The sequence below is a fragment of the Monodon monoceros genome, unplaced genomic scaffold (genome assembly GCF_005190385.1).
Source record: "Monodon monoceros isolate NGI ecotype Baffin Bay Population unplaced genomic scaffold, NGI_Narwhal_1 Super_Scaffold_16, whole genome shotgun sequence".
In the NCBI taxonomy this organism is placed as follows: Eukaryota; Metazoa; Chordata; class Mammalia; order Artiodactyla; family Monodontidae; genus Monodon; species Monodon monoceros.
In genome coordinates this window covers 3,792,936-3,811,053 of record NW_021703772.1, presented here as the reverse complement: position 1 = coordinate 3,811,053, position 18,118 = coordinate 3,792,936, and the positions used below count along the sequence as shown (strand labels likewise).

Here is an 18,118-nt window from a genome sequence, read left to right as displayed (position 1 = left end):
GGGAGTGCTGGTAGGGCTTGTGCAAAAAACAAAGTGTGGTAAACTGGCTTCCCAATGGATGGATTGGGAGTTTGAGATTAGCAGATGCAAACTATTCTACATAGAATGGATAAACAACAAGGTCTTACTGTATAGCACAGGGAATTATAGTCAATATCCTGTGATAAACTATAATGGAAAAGAATATGAAAAAGAATATATATACACATATATAGAACTGAATCACTTTGCTGTACACCAGAAACTAACACAACATTGTAAATCAAGTATGCTTCAATAACAAATTAATTAAAATAAAATAAAATTTAACGGGCTTTGCATAAAAATGGATGGTAAAATTCATGCTAATAATTTAAAATTTTATTACTTTTTCTTAGGATATTAAATAGCAGTTTTTGAAATGATGTGAAAATCTGAGAGACACACTGCGAATAAAGGGAAAAGCTTTATATTACATAGCTTTAATTGTACTTTCCCCTGTTTTTTGAACAAGGGACCTGAGTTTTCAATTTGCTCTGGGCCCATAAATAGTGTAGCCAGCCCTGCAACATGGGACAAATGGAAGTCACTTCCCTGGCTGTGTAGCCAAGGGCAGCAAAACAAAGATGTAAATAAATAATTCACAACATAATGTTCGCTAACGATAAGCACCGGGCAGAAAACTAAGGAGGCCAGGATGGCCAGATCAAGTCAGAGGGGATCTGGGAATTAGATCTTGAAGCCCTTTGCAAGCAATGTGAAAGACAGGATTTTAGGAATTTGTTGTTATGCTATCATTTTCATCAGAGCAACAAGATCTGATTTATGTTTCCGAAAGCATCGTTTCGGCTTCGGTGGCTGTGTGGGGAGTAGCCTGGAAGGAGGCAGGAGTGGAAGTCAGGATAACGTTGCAGTTCAGGCAGTGCTGGAGGTCCAGGCCAGCGCAGCTTCCCTCGGAGGTGGGGACGTGAGGTCGCTGGAGGGGAGCCCCGCAGGGCACCGCAGCGCCTTCACCGAAGGCACCGCAGCAGGGCTGCTGAAGGAGTAGGTGCGGGAGGAACCAAGTTAGGTTTTGAACGTTTAAATTTGCATGGCCTCAAAGCAAAGTCGTCTAATGGTCCTCAAATATGCACAAAACCCCTCCCGTCCCGACTTTGGCTGCACGCTCTTAAAGCGACTGGCTGCCGTGGAGGCCGGGCCACTCCTCCAGAGCACCGAGAGCGCCGGCCAGAGCGGTGGCATACCCTCCCGACCGCAGGGATGTCCGCTGACGCGGCGGAACCAACGAGGCGCCTGCGCATGGGCGCTCGGCGGCACCGTCGGCTTTTACGTCATCGCGGGCGCGACGCCCCGAGGGACAGTCTGAGGTCCGGCTCGGCGGGGAGGTTCGGTGGCGCGACCGGCCGGGAAAATGCCAGTGGCGGTGATGGCGGAAAGTTCCTTTAGTTTCAGAAAGTTGCTGGATCAGTGCGAGAACCAGGAGCTCGAGGTAGCCATTCGCCTCGTGGGGTCGCTCGTGGCTTCGGGCCGCGCCGGTCTGCAGGGTAACGGGGCCTGGGGCCCACGGGGCTTGGGGCCGGCCCCTTGCGGGCGCGGGAGCTGGGCGTGTGGAGTCTGGGCCGCCGGGGCCTGCTCCGAAGGCGAAGCATCCAGGCCTGGCCTCCCCCAGCTCGCTCGGAGCTTTCTGTTGTTTGTCTTCAGCTAGTGAGCCCGAAAACGCTGTGCATCTTTGCTACTAACATCCTTTATGCTTCTCGTATTAAACTAAATCTCTTTCCTCCCCATTGTGGGGAGAGGTGGAGAATATGTATATTATTAAAGACGTTTGTGCAGGCCTACACACAGACCAAGAAGATGTAACTTGTAACCTTTTATTAATTCGGAAAGCCCTTAGTCTCCTGTGATCACTGAAGCTTACTGTTTGTTTTCAGTAGGGCAGGTGAAGGTTATATCATGCAACTACTAAAGTAATTAAGGGTTTGTTTGTTTTTTTTCTTAGAAAGGCCCTTAAAGACATTTATAGCATTGGTCTAAAAAGCTAATTAACCAAAGGAGGCAACTGCGAAGAAGCAGCCGCTCACTAACAGACACTTAGTAGATGTCTCCTGAATGAATTAAAATTGAATGAGGGGAGTAGTGTCTTTGTAACTCAGCTGTGATGTTTTTCTCTTTGTTACTCATTTATGTAGTTATTTAACATATGCGGTATAATGGGCAGAATCATATTGCTTTTTAGGAATCTGTTGGAAATACGTCCTGTAATAGTGAGGCTATTTAAATAAGAATTTGAGAACTGGAAAAGGGATCCCATTTAAATACTCCTGTGCGTATGAAGACACAGAGGCCCAGAGGGGGAGAAATCACATCTGATGACAGATCTAAACTTAATACTCTGGGTTTTTAGTGTGTGATACTTCTCTAAGCTGTTTCTCCATCTGTAATAGTAAGTACTATAAAATATACTTACTCTTTAGGTGAGTTAAGAAAACACTTCTAAAAATATAAAAGTATAAGAATAAATGAGGTTTTTTTTCTTTTGTTTTTTGGTCTTACAGGCTCCAGGAGGAATTGCTACACCCCCAGTGTATGGTCAGCTTCTAGCTTTATATCTGCTTTATAATGACATGTAAGTACCTTTTACCTAAAGCTAAGAGAAGCGTTTTCCTCAAGAAGTTATTCTTGCCTTGAAGTACCAACACTAAAGCATAGGCACAAGGAGCTATACTTTTTAGTGTAATACTTAATATGTTTATTTCGTATATTGAATCATGACTTAAGAAATTATGATTAGTCTGAGTTATTTTTAAATGCACCTGTTTTACATATACGTTGTAAAAAACATTCCAGTTTGTTACGAGAAACTGCATTGTCAGTAAATTCCTTTAAATCTATTGATCTTTTCTTTATTCTCTTGTTATAAAACCTCTGTCTTTTATGACCTCTGTTTACTTAACTGCACATGTAAAGTTTACTTTACTGTTTACTTAAACTGTTTACTTAACTTCCCAGTCTCTATTGAGACTGAGAGAAACTGAAAGGGAAGATTGAGAAGACTAAGAGGAATTTGTTACTAACATGTATGACAGTTCTTGAAAGGTTTTTGTTTTTTAATTTTTCCTAATTCGCGTTCATTGAAGAAAAGTCAGAAAGTATAGTGCAAAAAGAGTCCCTTGTAGTTCTGTAACCCACTGATGGTTACTGTTAAATTTTGTTTTAAATTCTTCTAAACCTTTTCATTTCATACCTTTTAAACTAAACTGAGATTTTCATTATGTCATATGCTTGATGTCATTCAAGCTTGCGAACTCTTTAAAAAAAAAAGAACTACCTTGAAGTTTTGGTGGCTCTATATCCACTAGTAGGACGAGGGGTCATGATAAGGAGAGAAGCATTGTGTACTGTGTATATTGTCAGGGAATGCCAGGACCCTGAAAGTGTATGAATTTGTTTATTTTATATATGAATAAATTATTTAGGCAGTTCTATTTAAGGCTTTGTAGTGTTGCCTCAATTTAAGATCTGTATTATTAATTTAAAAATTCACTAAAAATGGTAAAACATTACTTTGGTAAAAATATTTCATGTCTTTTATCTGGAAAACCACTGTTACTTCCCCTGGATAAACTCATTATATGAATTTCACTCTGTATTTTATAGAGTATTTTAAAGTATACTTCTGGGATCTAGAATTCTAAACATTTACGGAGGTGATTTTTTTAAATTGCTTATTCTTTCTTGGGGGGGTGTAAATTAGGAATAATGCAAGATATCTTTGGAAAAGAATACCACCTGCTATAAAATCTGTAAGTAGTCTTCAATATACCTTATTACTTTAATATAGTAATGACATTCATTTAAAAAGCAATCTCTTAAAAGTTTGTTTTCTTTTTCATGTGGATCACAGAAATAGTTATTAAACTGGTATTAAAGTTTAAGAATAGATCTACAAATTCCTCTCATCAGAAATTGTAATTTCCCTTGGGTGGTTCAGAAATCTGTGCTCAGCTCCTGCCGATCAGGTTTCTTAAGACACTTCGTAGAAGTGTCAATTTACGCAATAAACAACTGGGTCAGTCTAGGTAGAAGTTTGGTTTTTGTTTGTTAGGTTTTTTTTTTAACTGATCTGTGCAGTTTCCTATAGTGGTATTTATTTTGCAACTAGTATTATTTACAAGAACACTCTAAAAATAATAATTATTCAGAGCATTAAGATTTTTGCTAATTAGGATTTTGGATTTCTTGTTTTTCGTGTGAGACTAGATGAACTCACTTAAAAGTTTCTTCCAAGATGGAATGAAGTAAATTTTTAATTTCAGGTGATTCACTGTGTCTAGCATAAATGTGAAGTGAATTTTTTGTACATTCACAGAGCATTAATAAGAATTCACCTAACTTCCTTTGTTCATTATTGCTATTCAGCAACAGATCAGATTAGCATTTATACTCTCTTTCTTTCCTCCACATTCTATTAAGCAAGTTTGGAATGTTCCTCCAGCTTTATTGGTTTAAAATAAAGCTGTAAATTAGATGATATTTCAGTGATATTAGTGGGAACTTTATCCTTAGGCTACATTTTATGACGTCTTAGATTGGGAGTCTATATTATTAGCCATTTTGCTACTGTTTTTGCCCTAAGAATAGTTGTATGTATTTTAGGTACATGTATATGTGGATTAGTACATGTTCTGTATACTATACATAAGTATATATGAAATGTAAATAAATGTAAATCTTCAAAAAACAATGTTTCAGATAACTAATTCCCAAACTTATTTGTGAAATATTGTTGGACTAATTTCTCATGCCTTAATTTTCTGTTATAATAAAACGTGCAAATAAATTCTACAGTACTGTTCAAAACATTTGAAAACCTTTTTGATAGTGGTTGGGCTGAAAAAGTAATTACACCTCTTAAAAGAAATGTTGAATTATGTTTTAAGATACAGTTGTTGGTATATGTGCAGAGTGAATATCCTCAAATGAGGCAATGATATTTATTGCAGGCAAATTCTGAACTTGGGGGAATTTGGTCGGTAGGACAAAGAATCTGGCAGAGAGATTTCCCCGGGATCTATACCACCATCAGCGCTCACCCGTGGTCTGAGACGGTCCAGCCAATCATGGAGGCACTTAGAGGTAGTGTTTCTTTGTGGCTCAGAATTAAGTCAGACTAGACCTGTTCCCCTAAGGTGCCGGGGTGTTGAAGTAAGTCGATGATGTGTGTGAAAATAGGTACGCCCTGCTAAGTGAGTAGGGTTTTCAGAAGTCTTTTTTAGATTTGCTGTAATCATGCTTTGATTTCACGTTGCTTGAGTTTATGTCGGCAGCTGAGGACCTCACTGTCTATTAATTTAATTCTAGAAGTGAAGTTGCTTGTCAGTAAGAGGTGTTTTTTTTGCTACTGAAATGAAATGTAATATTCTAATAAGTCCAGGTCATGAGTTGGATAAGATTTCAAGCCCGCATGTTTGAAAGTAGAGACTGCTTTGGACTCTGTGGACCTCAGCATTTGATGGGGTTGTCTCCAGCTTCTGGATTTGTGATTAATCAATTCAGTACGCAGATGCTCAAACTTTTTTTAATCACGCTGAAAGATTGCAAGTCTGGTGCGACATAGCACTGATCCTGCAACAAAACTCCCCCGTGCTTCTCTCTTTCCATTCTCCCACCCACAGCGTTTGCTTCCAGTCTCTTGGTTCCCCCTCTTATATGTTGTTATACCCTCACTTCTTGTTACCTTGTTTCTCTGGCCACTACCTGCCCTCACTGTCCGCCTTTCTGCTCTGGAGGAATCAGTGAGCAGAAGTTCTTGAGAATCGCTCATCACTCTGGCAGGTCATGTCAGCTTTTCAGGGGCAGGAGGGGAAGGTTGCTTCTGAGGTGCACCTGGTTCTTGGCGTGGTGAAGCAGAGCAGTGTGAGCGAGGAAACAGGAGGTGCTTCCTTTCAGAGTGGGGGAAGTGAGCAGGGGCACGGGGCCGGCCGCGGTGGGAGGGAGGCGTGTGGGGTCACTGCTGCGCCGGCGCAGTGGGGGCAGCTTTGGATCTCTGCACTGGAGGCAGCCTTAACCGCGTTGCATAAGCCCTGAGGAGCGGGGATACAGAGCTTCAGCCAGAGCAAGACAGGGAGGGGGCTGAGGAAATACACTCCCTGCCCTGCAGAATCCCATTCACGGAGTAAGGGAGCCCAGGTGCCACAGGCCTGGGTAGCCGTCCGCCCTGGAATTTAAGGGCAGAGATGGGTTGGGAAGGAGAGCAAGCTCACCTTCCCTTGTGTCTCCAGTGCCGGCAGTTGGCAGTTCCCGGTAGATAGTAGGCACATTTAAGTATTTGTTGAACAAAAGAATGAACATTCTCTTAGGGTCTCCCCAGGACTGTCCCAGGATGAATTGCCAGCAATATTAGGTGCGAGCTCAGCTGATGCCACCTTCCAGCTTGTCGTTGTAACGCGTGCCCTCCCGAGGTTACACGTCTCATAGATCTCCCGGGCCACATAGTGACTGGTGAGAATGCAGATGTCAGATTCATTCGTGCTGAGAGGTTAAAAGCCGCCTGAGTGTCTAACTGGTGCTGTGGATCACTTAGCCTTGATTTCTGCTTTCCTTGTCAGTCTGCCGTGCCTCCCCTTGTATGTTTCTCTTCTCTCCATTCTGTTTTTCTCTTTCATTCACATTCTATTCTTGTTCTGTTCCCCATCTTTTTCAAATCTGAAAATCTGACCAGAGTACTTGAACTAAAGTGAATGTTTCTACAATATGGTAAGCTTGCCAAATGAATGTAGTTTTCGGTGCACCCTTGTATTTTCCTCTTTCATTGTTGCTCTCGGTTCTTTTCCACTGAATGTCTGTAGCCTGGAACAGAAAAAGTTCCTTCATCTCTAAGCTGTATTAGAATCTGGTTTAAGGTCGTTTGCTGAGTTGGTAGCAAGAAGGAAGGAATTGGAAGAGGAGCAAAAAGTGGCTCAGTGAAAGCTGGGGAGGGTGTCAGCCTCAGTGAGAAATGACGCGAGGTGATTGACTGCCCGCGATTTTTCAGGCAGATGGGAGCACAAAGCCTAGGGCTGGGGTCGGGCCCCCTTGGGTCCTGGTGAGACCTTCCACAAGCCTGTGTGCAGCACATACTTCCTTAGAGATGCTGGCCCCCTCGGGGGATATAAAGATATAAAAGCCCTCCTGCAGAGAACTTCCGGATGTAGTTGAGACGATGGGGTGGGGAGGGGTGCAGTGTACACCTTAGGTGGTAAAAGATTGTTTGTTCAATAAGTAAACGTTACTGTGAGTTCAGAGAGGGGCGGAGATTGCAGTGACTCCAGTGCCACAGGGAGAGTTTATAAACAGACCTGAGACTAGAAGAGAGGAGGGCGGTTCAGACCACACAGCAGCATAAACCCAACGCCACAGGGATGAGAAGGTGTAAGGCTCCTCTCTGAGAGCCAGCAGGCCACTTTGGAGCAAATGTGTCTGCGGGGATTGATGTGGCTGTTAGGCGGTGTCCCAGGAGTGGAGAGCGGATTTTCTTATGTTGCAGGGCTATCTTGTACGTGTATACTTGCCTATTAAGTGTGGAAAGTAAAATCCAGAATACTTGCTAAGCATGTTGAAGGCAGGTGGAGGATGCTTTGTGTTACTCAAGGAGCAGTGGGCGGGAAGACAGGCCAGCTGGGCTCCACTTTCTACCATTTGGTTATTGTCTGTGCTTCATTCCTGAATTATTTAATGTGGAAATTTAAGCCTGGGGGGCGGAAATCCCACATGTGGTCTCCAGGGAGGAGGTTTTGTTGCTGGAATTGCTCGCAGCCCCTTTCTGTGAGGCTCAGTCATTCAGGATTTGCACCTGAGTGACGTCAAGAGTTCAGAGTAGACTTGAAAGTTAGGAAGGTGCTCTAGTTACAAGGTTTGCTCTGCAACTCCCAGGTGTGGTCCTATAGCAGAGGCCCTGATGAGAAAGGACAACTAATTATGGGACTAGGTAATTTCTGCTCCATTCTTTCTAGTTTTTATAAGTGAGATAAAAGAAAAATTTTGAAATATACATCCCCAGTACATCCCAAATTTAAATGAAATTTTCTTAGAGCTAGAGTCTTGCGTATATTAACTTTTTTCCATCTCTGTAATTTTTATTGTCACCTGAGATTTTTTGACCTAAGAGGAAGTGCATGTGTTTATTTAGCAATATTTGAGCCCCTCTTACATGTTAGGCGCCTACAGCTGTATCTGTAAACACAGAAATTGAGGTTGATGTAGTCTTGCTTATCAAATTTGGACAAGGACAGTGATGTAATAATTTAATTGTGTGTTTCAAAAAATGCCAGCTCTTGTGGTTCACTGTTTGCCAAACCTCCCCTCCCACAATAGATGCCACCCGGAGGCGAGCCTTCGCCCTGGTCTCTCAGGCATATACCTCCATCATCGCCGACGATTTCGCAGCCTTTGTTGGACTTCCCGTGGAAGAGGCTGTGAAAGGTATTTGGGGCTTACTTTTTACTTTCAAGGAAAACGGAAGTGTAAATTATAGGTCACGGTCCCTTATCTGAAACCATTGGAACAGGATGTGTTTTGGAGTTCAGGTTGTGTGTGTTCTTTAGAAAGGTGATAGCAGACCTGCACTGCACAAACCGCAGCGACCAGCGCCATGTGGCCGAGCCCGTCGTGGTTCTGCAGGCCCGCACAGAGGGCAGGCCCGCACACAGGTGGCGCCAGGGAAGAGTGCACAGAAAAGGCTTGGGGCTTCACATCAGATTTCGCCACCATGTGAGTTAAAGAAGACTTTTTGGTTCATAGAGTTTTTTTGACTCCTGCGTGTGGATGAGAAATTTCGGGTTTGTGTTTACTAAAACACTTTTTACCAAAGACAGGCACCAGTTAGAGATGTCTTAGAACAGGAGCTTTGTAAAGGAATACTTTGCCATTTTTATGAAATTAACATTTGACTGTGTCTTTGAGATGTACCCTTGTTGCATGTGATTATTCTAGCTCTTTCCTTATGGAACCTCTTTAATGTTCCTGTAGTTATTTCTTATCATGGTACCCATGGTCTGACCCCTGAATATTTTCTACTTTTATCTCTAAGACCTTTGATCAACTCCTAAGCCCTACTAAGTGATAGTGAGCCCTCCAAGTTGATGCCAGGAAGGAAAAATTAGAGCTGCTGTTGACTAAGAGTGGGAGGGAAAAGGAAGGTGGTGAGAACAGTGAGTTACTGGAAGAAAAAGGTAGCGAATGGGGGTACAGAGTCAAGCATTCGATAACATTCCCACATCTGAGCCCCAGGTTACAGCATAGTTACAAGTGGTAGAAAATGTGAGATGCAAGAAAATAAAGCATGTGCACATTATTTGCTTCTAAACATGCCAGGTGGGTAACATTATATTCATAATTCTGAGCTTAAACTTTGTAACGTCTAAATTATTTCTCTTCCTTTGAAAATCAACACGAGGTGGGGGTTTGGTTGGCGGGTTTTCTCAGGGAAGGAAGTTTTAGTTGGTCTGGAGCTCGCATTTAGAAATCCCTGTTTCACCCTTCCGTGGTGAAGGCGGTCTCATCCCAGTATCCCTTTTCAGCCCAACTTTTCCCTCACCATTTCTTAACAGTAACCTAGGTGCTTGCACCCCACTCATAGCCACTGGTTTCCAGATGTGCTTTTGCATTTTCATTTTTCAGGTCATGCCCAAACTGTCCCCTCCCCTCGCTAGGTTGCTGTAGAATATTAATACTGCATGTGCCTCGTGGCGTTGTTTTACGATGATGGATGTGTTGGATTCTCCAGTCAAAATATGAGCTCCACTAAGCACCACAGATTATAAATTTCCAAGGCCTGGCACAGTTCTAGACGCATAGACGGCAGGTTAATGAACGTTCTTATAGTAAATCATACTGTTACTTACTAATACAAACATTTATTTGTTTTGACTATTTTGAAATTGATCCATAATTTATTATCTAATAAATAGTATATCCCAGAGTCCATACTCTTAACTGACTGAGTGTGAATCCTGGTACCCTTCCCCATGCTAGCTATGTGACCTAAGGCAATTTACTGGAATTCTCTAAACTTCCTTTTCCACGTCTGTTCAATTATGGTGCTATGTCCCCTCTACAGAGTTGTTGTGGTGATTACATAAAGTGATCCCTGTAAAAGCACCTAGCACAGTACCTATTGGCCAGCCTTCTGTGTTGTGTATGTATGCTGTTGTTTTTATTATCACCATCGTCTTTGTCATTACTGATGTAATGATTATAGAAAATACTAAATAAGTCTTCCTTATGTCTGTCTTTAATAAGGTTTGATCAGGTTAATACTATAATATATATATATATATTATAGAAAACTAACCATCTGTTAGTGATTATAGCAGCCTGATAGAATAAAATCATAGATGTTTCAGAAATATTTCAAAAATAAGTTCCCATGAGAATGCTGTCTCTAGTATACCCTTCTAGTTAAAAATACACATTACAGGTTAATCTACACACGTCAGGTCTCCCGTACAAGTAGTGTCATTGACAGATTGTGAATCTTGTAAATGAAAAGTTTTTGGTTTTTTTAATTCATTTCTGTGTTAAATACACATTTTTAGGTATCCTAGAACAAGGATGGCAGGCCGACTCCGCCACGAGGATGGTCATGCCCAGAAAGCCAGGTAGGTGGAGCTCTTCGTCCGTCTTGCAGCACTGAGCTCTTGTAAGATCACTGAAGTTTTTCAGGCATTGAATTTGAATAATTTGATATAAAATTCTGCTATACTAACAAAATGAGAGTAACTCATGTTAAGTTCAGATATAGGATGGACACTTAGGGTAGAAAGGATCTTAAAGGTCACCTGGGGCTTCCCTGGTGGCGCAGTGGTTGAGAGTCCACCTGCCGATGCAGGGGACACGGGTTCGTGCCCCGGTCCAGGAAGATCCCACATGCCGCGGAGCGGCTGGGCCCGTGAGCCATGGCCGCTGAGCCTGCGCGTCCGGAGCCTGTGCTCCTCAATGGGAGAGGCCACAGCAGTGAGAGGCCCGCACACTGCAAAAAAAAAAAAAAAAAAAAAAAAAAAGTCACCTGGTTTTACCTTAATTTTTTTTTAATGTATTTCATACATAAACTATTTTATGTGAGTGTTTCATAATCTTTATTACAACTTAATTTTTAATAAGTATTAATCTCTCGTTCTTTTATTTATGGGGCCATTTCTAACTGCTTATTCTTAATATCTATTGCCTTTTAAAAAGATATTTAAAATATTCAGAAATTCGCCTTTTCTCCTCATGCTGTAGACACATAGACTCTTCTCCTAAACAAGATTTTCAGTGGCTTTAACTTTCACAAAATTAAGGTCTCTGGCCTTTACAGGCCTTAAATGATTTGGCCTGTCCTTGTTGTCTCCACCTGAATTCCTGATCCCTCAGCCTTCCTCTCTGAAATGAGCCACGTTCCTTCCTGCAAGAAGGCTCCACTCCCTCCTGCTTACCAGGAGTGGCCTTTCCTGCCCTGTCCTTAGAGCTGGCCTCAGTGCCCACATCCATAAACCTTCTGATCTGCCTCATCCCAGAGTTCCTTCCGTCTGCTCTGAACCCCTGTTGTTAGACATTGTTGACCGCACAGTAAAGTGGTGCACAAATCTCCATGTGCTCGGACCTGCGAGGGTGCAGAGGAGTGATGAGAGGGGGTCCTGTCAGTCTAGATGGGGAGAGAAGACTGCTGCAGTAAAAAGCAATGTAATAAAATAGAGCGTAACTGTTGTCTCTGTCTGAACGCCACTGCATTAAAAATGACATGTTCTGGGCTTCCCTGGTGGCGCGGTGGTTGAGAGTCCGCCTGCTGATGCAGGGGACGCGGGTTCGTGCCCCGGTCCGGGAAGATCCCACATGCCGCATAGCGGCTGGGCCCATGAGCCGTGGCCGCTGAGCCTGCGCGTCCGGAGCCTGTGCTCCGCAACGGGAGAGGCCACAGCAGTGAGAGGCCCGCGTACCGCAAAAAAAAAAAAAAAAAAAAAAAATGACATGTTCTATGTGAAGGTTCTTTACAATGACTTCTGTAAATTGGGCTCTACATTTTATTTAGTTGCAGGGGCCCTGGATGTTTCCTTTAACAGGTTTATTCCCTTTTCAGGTATGTATTTTCATATGCTCATTTAAAAACTGTTTCATCGTTTTTCTTGTTTGCTGTTGTAGTATTTATTTTTCTTAGCTCTAATCTTACAAACAAAGGGATGAAATCCTAACTTGGTATTTATAATAGTACATCTGGTTACAACCGTGAACGTGTGGGCTCCCTTCTGTAGCTTACCTGGAGGTAGTGATCCCCTCTGGCCTGGCCGCAGGGTGTCCTGTAGGGGAGGTGTGATTGAGCATCTCACCAGCACTGACACAGACGCAGCCCCAGGCTGACACATAGTAGCTTAAAAGTTAGAAGTAAACTTTTGGGGGATGGGGTCCTTTGTGGGTTTTTTGTTCACTGACAATTGAGTAGTCTAGAGGAGTGCCTGGCATGTGGCTAGCACTAGGTGACTGTGGAAGTAAATGTCATGTGGGGAGGGTCTTTCCAAGAAGGGCTATGTTCCCTTGGTAGACGGATTACCTGTTAAAAGTATTTTTAACCTTCGCATGGAAAACTTCAGTAACAGCAAAGCCAGACATGCCTTTACTCCCAGTTTGGGAAAACTACTCATAAAAATTGACGCTTCTTGGCTTTTTTTTTTTAAACGTCCAAGATCAAGGCAAAGCTAAGAAAGTTTCTGTATTGTTAAATTAAAGACATTGGAGGGCGGTGGTGGCAGTACCAAAGATTTGTGACCCTGGTGTCTGACTTGAGTGTGTTTCTGTCTCCAACGCACAGAGCCTGCCCCCGTTCCACCCATCCCCAATGAACAGCAGTTAGCCAGACTCACCGATTATGTGGCTTTCCTCGAAAACTGACTTATCATTCTGAGTTCAAGATCCACCTTCAGCATCCTGAATACTGACAGAAAAATGTAAAATTTTTATTTTCAATTTTATTGGATGGATTAAGCACCTCAGCATTCCTTACTGAGTATGTGATAAAATACGTATATAATATAAAATATATTATATATATTTTGTCCTTAAACATGCTGAATGGTTGTTGAAACAATTCTCATTTTGTAATATTTGACAGTTTGGATGGAGCCCGTCAGTATTAGGCAGTCAGTTTATATTTCCTAGTGACTCGTGAAGTACAGCTCTCCTGCTTCGTGTAGAACAGTTGTTGTCAGCTGTCTTCTTCTGCCCCAGCACACAGCACACTCCCATCTCTACCACAGGTTGATAGTTGCAGTGATGCGTCTGGGGTTTGAGAAGGACTGTCCCCAGGGGCAGGATCTGAAGTGCTGGGGACTCTAATTCACCCCCTTTGGAGAATATGCTCTTTTTCTCTCCCCTCCTGAGAATCACAAATGTAAAATGCTGAGATAGAGCTGAGGAACAAAGGCCATCTCCCTAGTAAACCAGCTTGTTAACTTTAGACTTTTTTCTAAGAGTGTGAGTACATCCATTGCTGGCAGTGGAGGGCTTGCCATGAAAATGCGACTTGTTAAAGACATTCATGAGAAGTATTAAGTTGTAATATTTCCTTTCAGAAGAAGGGAAACGTAAGTGTGGAATGCATTGTTTGGGAAAGAAGCGATGAAGTGACACACTTTGTACAGCTGTCCGCAGCCTCTTGGCTGCTTATGTTTGGCCCTTGGGTCAAGTTCTGCCCTTTGGAGAAATACTGAACAAGTCTTTCATGTTTTGTGTGACAGCCCTCTGAATATTTGAAGTTGTTTATTGTATCTTCAGGTTAAAACCACCCCCTAGTTCATTTATTCTGCATTTGTTCAATAAATATTTAATTGAATTTTTCAACTGTTTTTTCGAAGGTAGTTTCTAGAAGTTTCACTATTCTCTCTTCCTGTGGATGTGTTCTAATTTGTCGTTGTCTCTTTTAAATTACAAATTTCTTAATTAAATAGAAATGACCTATATAGTGGTAATTACATGATTCATGTTTTTCACTCATTTTAAATAGACTTTACCGGCTATTTCAGCTACTGTTAACATTTATGGAAATACCTGTTAAATTAATGTTTTATTTAACCTTGATATAAGTCATGTTGTTAAAACTTCTTATTTTACAGTTGAGGAAATGGAAATTCAAGAAATCAGAGGATCAATAGCTAGAAAGTAACAATGCTAGTTTGCTAGTCTTTGAACTTCTAGGTTTAAGGACAAATTGTATCCACGGGTCTTAGTTTTAGTAGATTGGAATCAACCCAAACGTTCATTAATAGGAGACTAGTTGAGTAAACAGTAGTGTACGGTATGGTGGCGCCATGCATCTGTAGAATGCATGCATGCATGAATGAGTGAAGACCTCTGTGTACTAAAAGTGATCTCAAGTGAAAACACAAAGTACCGGGGGTTTATACTGTTATTTTGAGGGTAAGAAAGGGTGAGTGGATATACAACTGTGCATACATGCATATTTACCTGTATTTCAAGCAGAAGCCATTGAAGGATAAACCAAAAACTAATAAAAATGGTTCCCTAAAATGGAAGGGGAGGACAGTCGAGCATAGAGAAAAAATTATTTCAGGTGACTCATAGTATTTCATAGTATTTTGTTTTACATTATCAATGGGATACATACAAAGGACAAAAAAATTTCAAACTACTGAATATGGTTTCATGGTGAATTTCAAAAACGATTTTGTTAATCGTTATTTGATAATAATTACCATTATTATTAAAAGTATATTATAGGATAAAACCAATTGGAAATTACATAATTTAATGTTAGAAGCTAATCTTAAATTTGACTCAACAACCTCATATGGTTTATTTTTCTTTCTAAATAGTAAATATTTCCTAGCTCTGCCCATCTGTAAAGGCCTAGAAGAATTATAAGCCAGTAACAACGAGAACCACTAATGTCCAGGTTGTGGTCTCTAAATTCCATTTTCAACTACATAGAACAAGAACTTATTTACAAAATGGTTAATACTAGGTCTGGGGCAATAATTGTAGATCGGGGCTTTCCTGGTGGCGCAGTGGTTAAGAATCCGCCTGCCAATGCAGGGGACCTGGGTTCAAGCCCTGGTCCAGGAAGATCCCACACGCCACCGAGCAGCTAAGCCTGTGCACCACAGCTACTGAGCCTGCGCTCTAGAGCCTGTGAGCCACAACTGCTGAGGCCTGCGCACCTTGAGCCCGTGCTCCACAACAAGAGGAGCCACCGCAATGAGAAGACTGCGCACCACAACGAAGAGTAGCCCCCGCTCGCCATAATTTGAAGGAGTTCCCACTGGCTAAACATGAGACAAATTGAGCATGAAAAATAGGTATATGTGTTTCTATTTTTAATCGCAAGGTCATAATTATAATATTAGAAAAACCTCATCATATACAAGAAAGTACACTCGCTTATTTATCAGTTTTCAGAACAATGAATTGATGCCCTAGCAATCTCCACAGTAATAAAATGGAACCTGCAAAGCAGCCGGCTAACCAGTGAGGGGAGATTCTTTATGGAAGAATTCCACCTAAAATACAGATAGAAAATCAGTACTTGCCGCCCCTCATGAAATAAGGGGAATGAGTGTCCGTGGCAGCTGAGACCACGGGGTGAGAATCAGCCCATCCTTGTGCTCTGGCTGCCACCGAGACCGCCAGCACGCAGGTGTAGTCTGACAGCACCTTGCTGCACATCCAGTGAGGGTTACTGTGACACTGCCACAGGGGCTGCCCTTGCAAACCCGGGGAAGAGAGTTAGCTCTTCAGCAGCTGGGCACGTGATATGGTGAGTAAACACTCCCTTCCTTGTCTTAGGAAGACAATTCCAGGGTACGTGCTCTACCTGGTTCCTGAAAAGACCCCAAGAAGATTGAGCTTTGGTTGCCCATTGTAACCATCCTGTCTGCAGCATGGCCTTGGACTGTTTCTTCTTCATTTTGCTTTTCCCAGTTCTCCATCTCTTTCCTGGAATCAAGAGCAGTGATCCACCTGTGCATGGAGGCTTAGCATCACTAACAGTGGCACAAGTGGGCCTGGTGTGGAGCCATAGTAAACGCGTAGCATCAGCCATAAGTTTTCTTGTCAAAGCAAGCCCCGCTCCCCACAAAATGAATGTGAATCTAATCAAGGTTTTAGATTTACCTGCTCATTTATATGAAATGTGGGAATCGGATGAACAAGTTAAACACCCCACTAAGGAGCAATCAGCCAAATCTAGAATGAGGGGAATTTAGCAGGAGAAAGAACTGAGTTTCCTTAAATAAATAACGTAAAAAGAGAGGTGGAGATGGCGATAAGGACATGCGTATTTCTGCTCCTGGCTGAAGTACTTTCAGGCAGACCCACAATGTGCCAAGAACTACAGAAAGAGGGATGCATAAAATACAAATCTGACGGCATTGGAGAGCGCCTGGAGAATGAGGAGCTGAGGCTTGAGAGCAGAGAGGCTCATGAAGAGGTTATATCTGCAGCAGCCTCTTCCTGGGGTGTGTGCCGATTCTGGTGCCACTGCTAAGAACCGAGCAACCCGTGGGACTTGGGTATTTTCACAGGGCTGGAGTGCTAAAAACAGGACTTGAGAGGGCTAAACCACACTGCTGTTTATCCATCTGGTAAACTTTAAGGCTTCTTGGGGTAGGAAGTAAACAGGCCAAATCCAAAAAACTATTTGAGTACAGCTTGGTTTTCTTCAGCCCGCTGTGCTGGGCTTCAGTCAACATGAAAGGCTCGGGGGTCGTGAGGTACCTGTAAGCATAAACTAGAGTAAACCATTAGTAAAACTGCAACTGGAGGATACTAGAAACTATTCAAACTGAAGCACAGAAAGGCATTGGTACACAGTACAGAGACAGACCATGTAGTGATTGGAATCCAAGAAGGAGAGAGAGGATAAAGAAGGAGAATAATACTTGAAGTACTGGCCAGGAATTTTCCAAAACTGATAAAAGAAATCAGGACACAGATTCAGAAAGCTCAGAAGACCCCACACAGGATAAATACAAAAAACCACACCCTGACACATCATAGTAAAACTACTGAAAACCAAAAAGCAAAATATTAAAAGCATGGGGGTGCAGGGAGGGGGACTTCCTCTTCAAAGAAGCAACAGTAAACCTGTTGCTGCGGTAACAAATTCCCACACACTTGATGGCTTAAAACAGCAGGGGTATATACACTTACAGTTCTGTAGTTCGGCAATCTGAGATGAGTCTCATGGGCTAACATCAGCTGTCAGCGGGGCTGCATTCTTTCTGGAGGTTGTCGGGGACAGTCTGTCTCTTTTCCCTTTCCAGCTTCTAGAGGCCGCCTACATTCCTTGGCTCGTGGCCCTCTGCCTGCATCTTCAAAGCCAGCAACGTCGGGCTGAGCCCATACTACCCTCTCTCTGGTTCTCTTTTCTGCCCCCTCTTCCACTTTTAAGGATCCCTGTGGTTGGTTACATTGGTCCCACCTGGAAATCAGGATAATCTATTTTAAAATAGGCTGATTAGCAAACTTAATTATATCTGCTATCTTAATTTCTCTTTACCATGTAACCTAACATGTTCACAGGTTCCAGGGGTTAGGATATGGATGTCTGTTGGACCATTCTTCCTACTACAGGAATCAGTTCAACAGGCAACAGGAATATGTAATTCTAAATGTATCATTAAATCTGAAACTAAGTCTAATCAAGCAAGAGTTGACAACTGGGAGTCCTCTGCAGTCATGGGCGGGGGGCATCACTATCCTATCAGACATTAAACCAGTGCAGAGCCTCTGTTATTAAGAGCAAGGCACTGGAGCATGAGTAGCAGACAGCGCAGTGGAATGGAACAGAGACGAGAAGTAGACAGATGCAGGGATGTGCTATAGGATAAAGGTGGCATCACAGAGCGCTGGGATAAAAGCAGACTTTTTACCAAATGGTTCTGGGAAAACTGGTTAGCCGTTGGAAACCTAGAAAGATCCATAAGAATAAAGTACAGGTAGATCGGGGATCTTGATGCCAGAACTAGAAGAAAAGATGGATGAATTCCTCTTTAACCTGGGCAAGGGAAGGGCCTCTGGCTCCCTGATTAAAGAAAAGATTAAAGAAAAGAATGATCAATTTGACTACCTAAAAATAAAACATTTGCATGGCCAAAAATAAACTCGAACAGAT

At 42.4% G+C, this 18,118-nt stretch overlaps 1 protein-coding gene across 1 annotated transcript; it reads left to right on the top strand.

Moving 5' to 3' along the window:
• Positions 1–1,321: 1,321 nt before the first annotated feature.
• On the top strand, positions 1,322–13,819 carry COPS8 (COP9 signalosome subunit 8). Its single transcript, XM_029225943.1, has 8 exons — positions 1,322–1,468; positions 2,535–2,605; positions 3,734–3,782; positions 4,983–5,115; positions 8,332–8,439; positions 10,554–10,616; positions 12,026–12,073; positions 12,800–13,819. The coding sequence occupies exons 1-8, from the start codon at positions 1,391–1,393 to the stop codon at positions 12,877–12,879; spliced, it is 630 nt and encodes a 209-aa protein (XP_029081776.1). The 5' UTR covers positions 1,322–1,390; the 3' UTR covers positions 12,880–13,819.
• The last annotated feature ends 4,299 nt before the right edge of the window (positions 13,820–18,118 follow it).

Excerpts from the sequence above, each read along its gene's own strand:
- COPS8 (XM_029225943.1), top strand. The coding sequence starts at position 1,391 with ATGCCAGTGGCGGTGATGGCGGAAAGTTCCTTTAGTTTCAGAAAGTTG. Across the intron at positions 8,440-10,553 it reads CGTGGAAGAGGCTGTGAAAG|GTATCCTAGAACAAGGATGG; the intron begins GTATTTGGGGCT and ends ACACATTTTTAG. Across the intron at positions 10,617-12,025 it reads GGTCATGCCCAGAAAGCCAG|TTGCAGGGGCCCTGGATGTT; the intron begins GTAGGTGGAGCT and ends CATTTTATTTAG.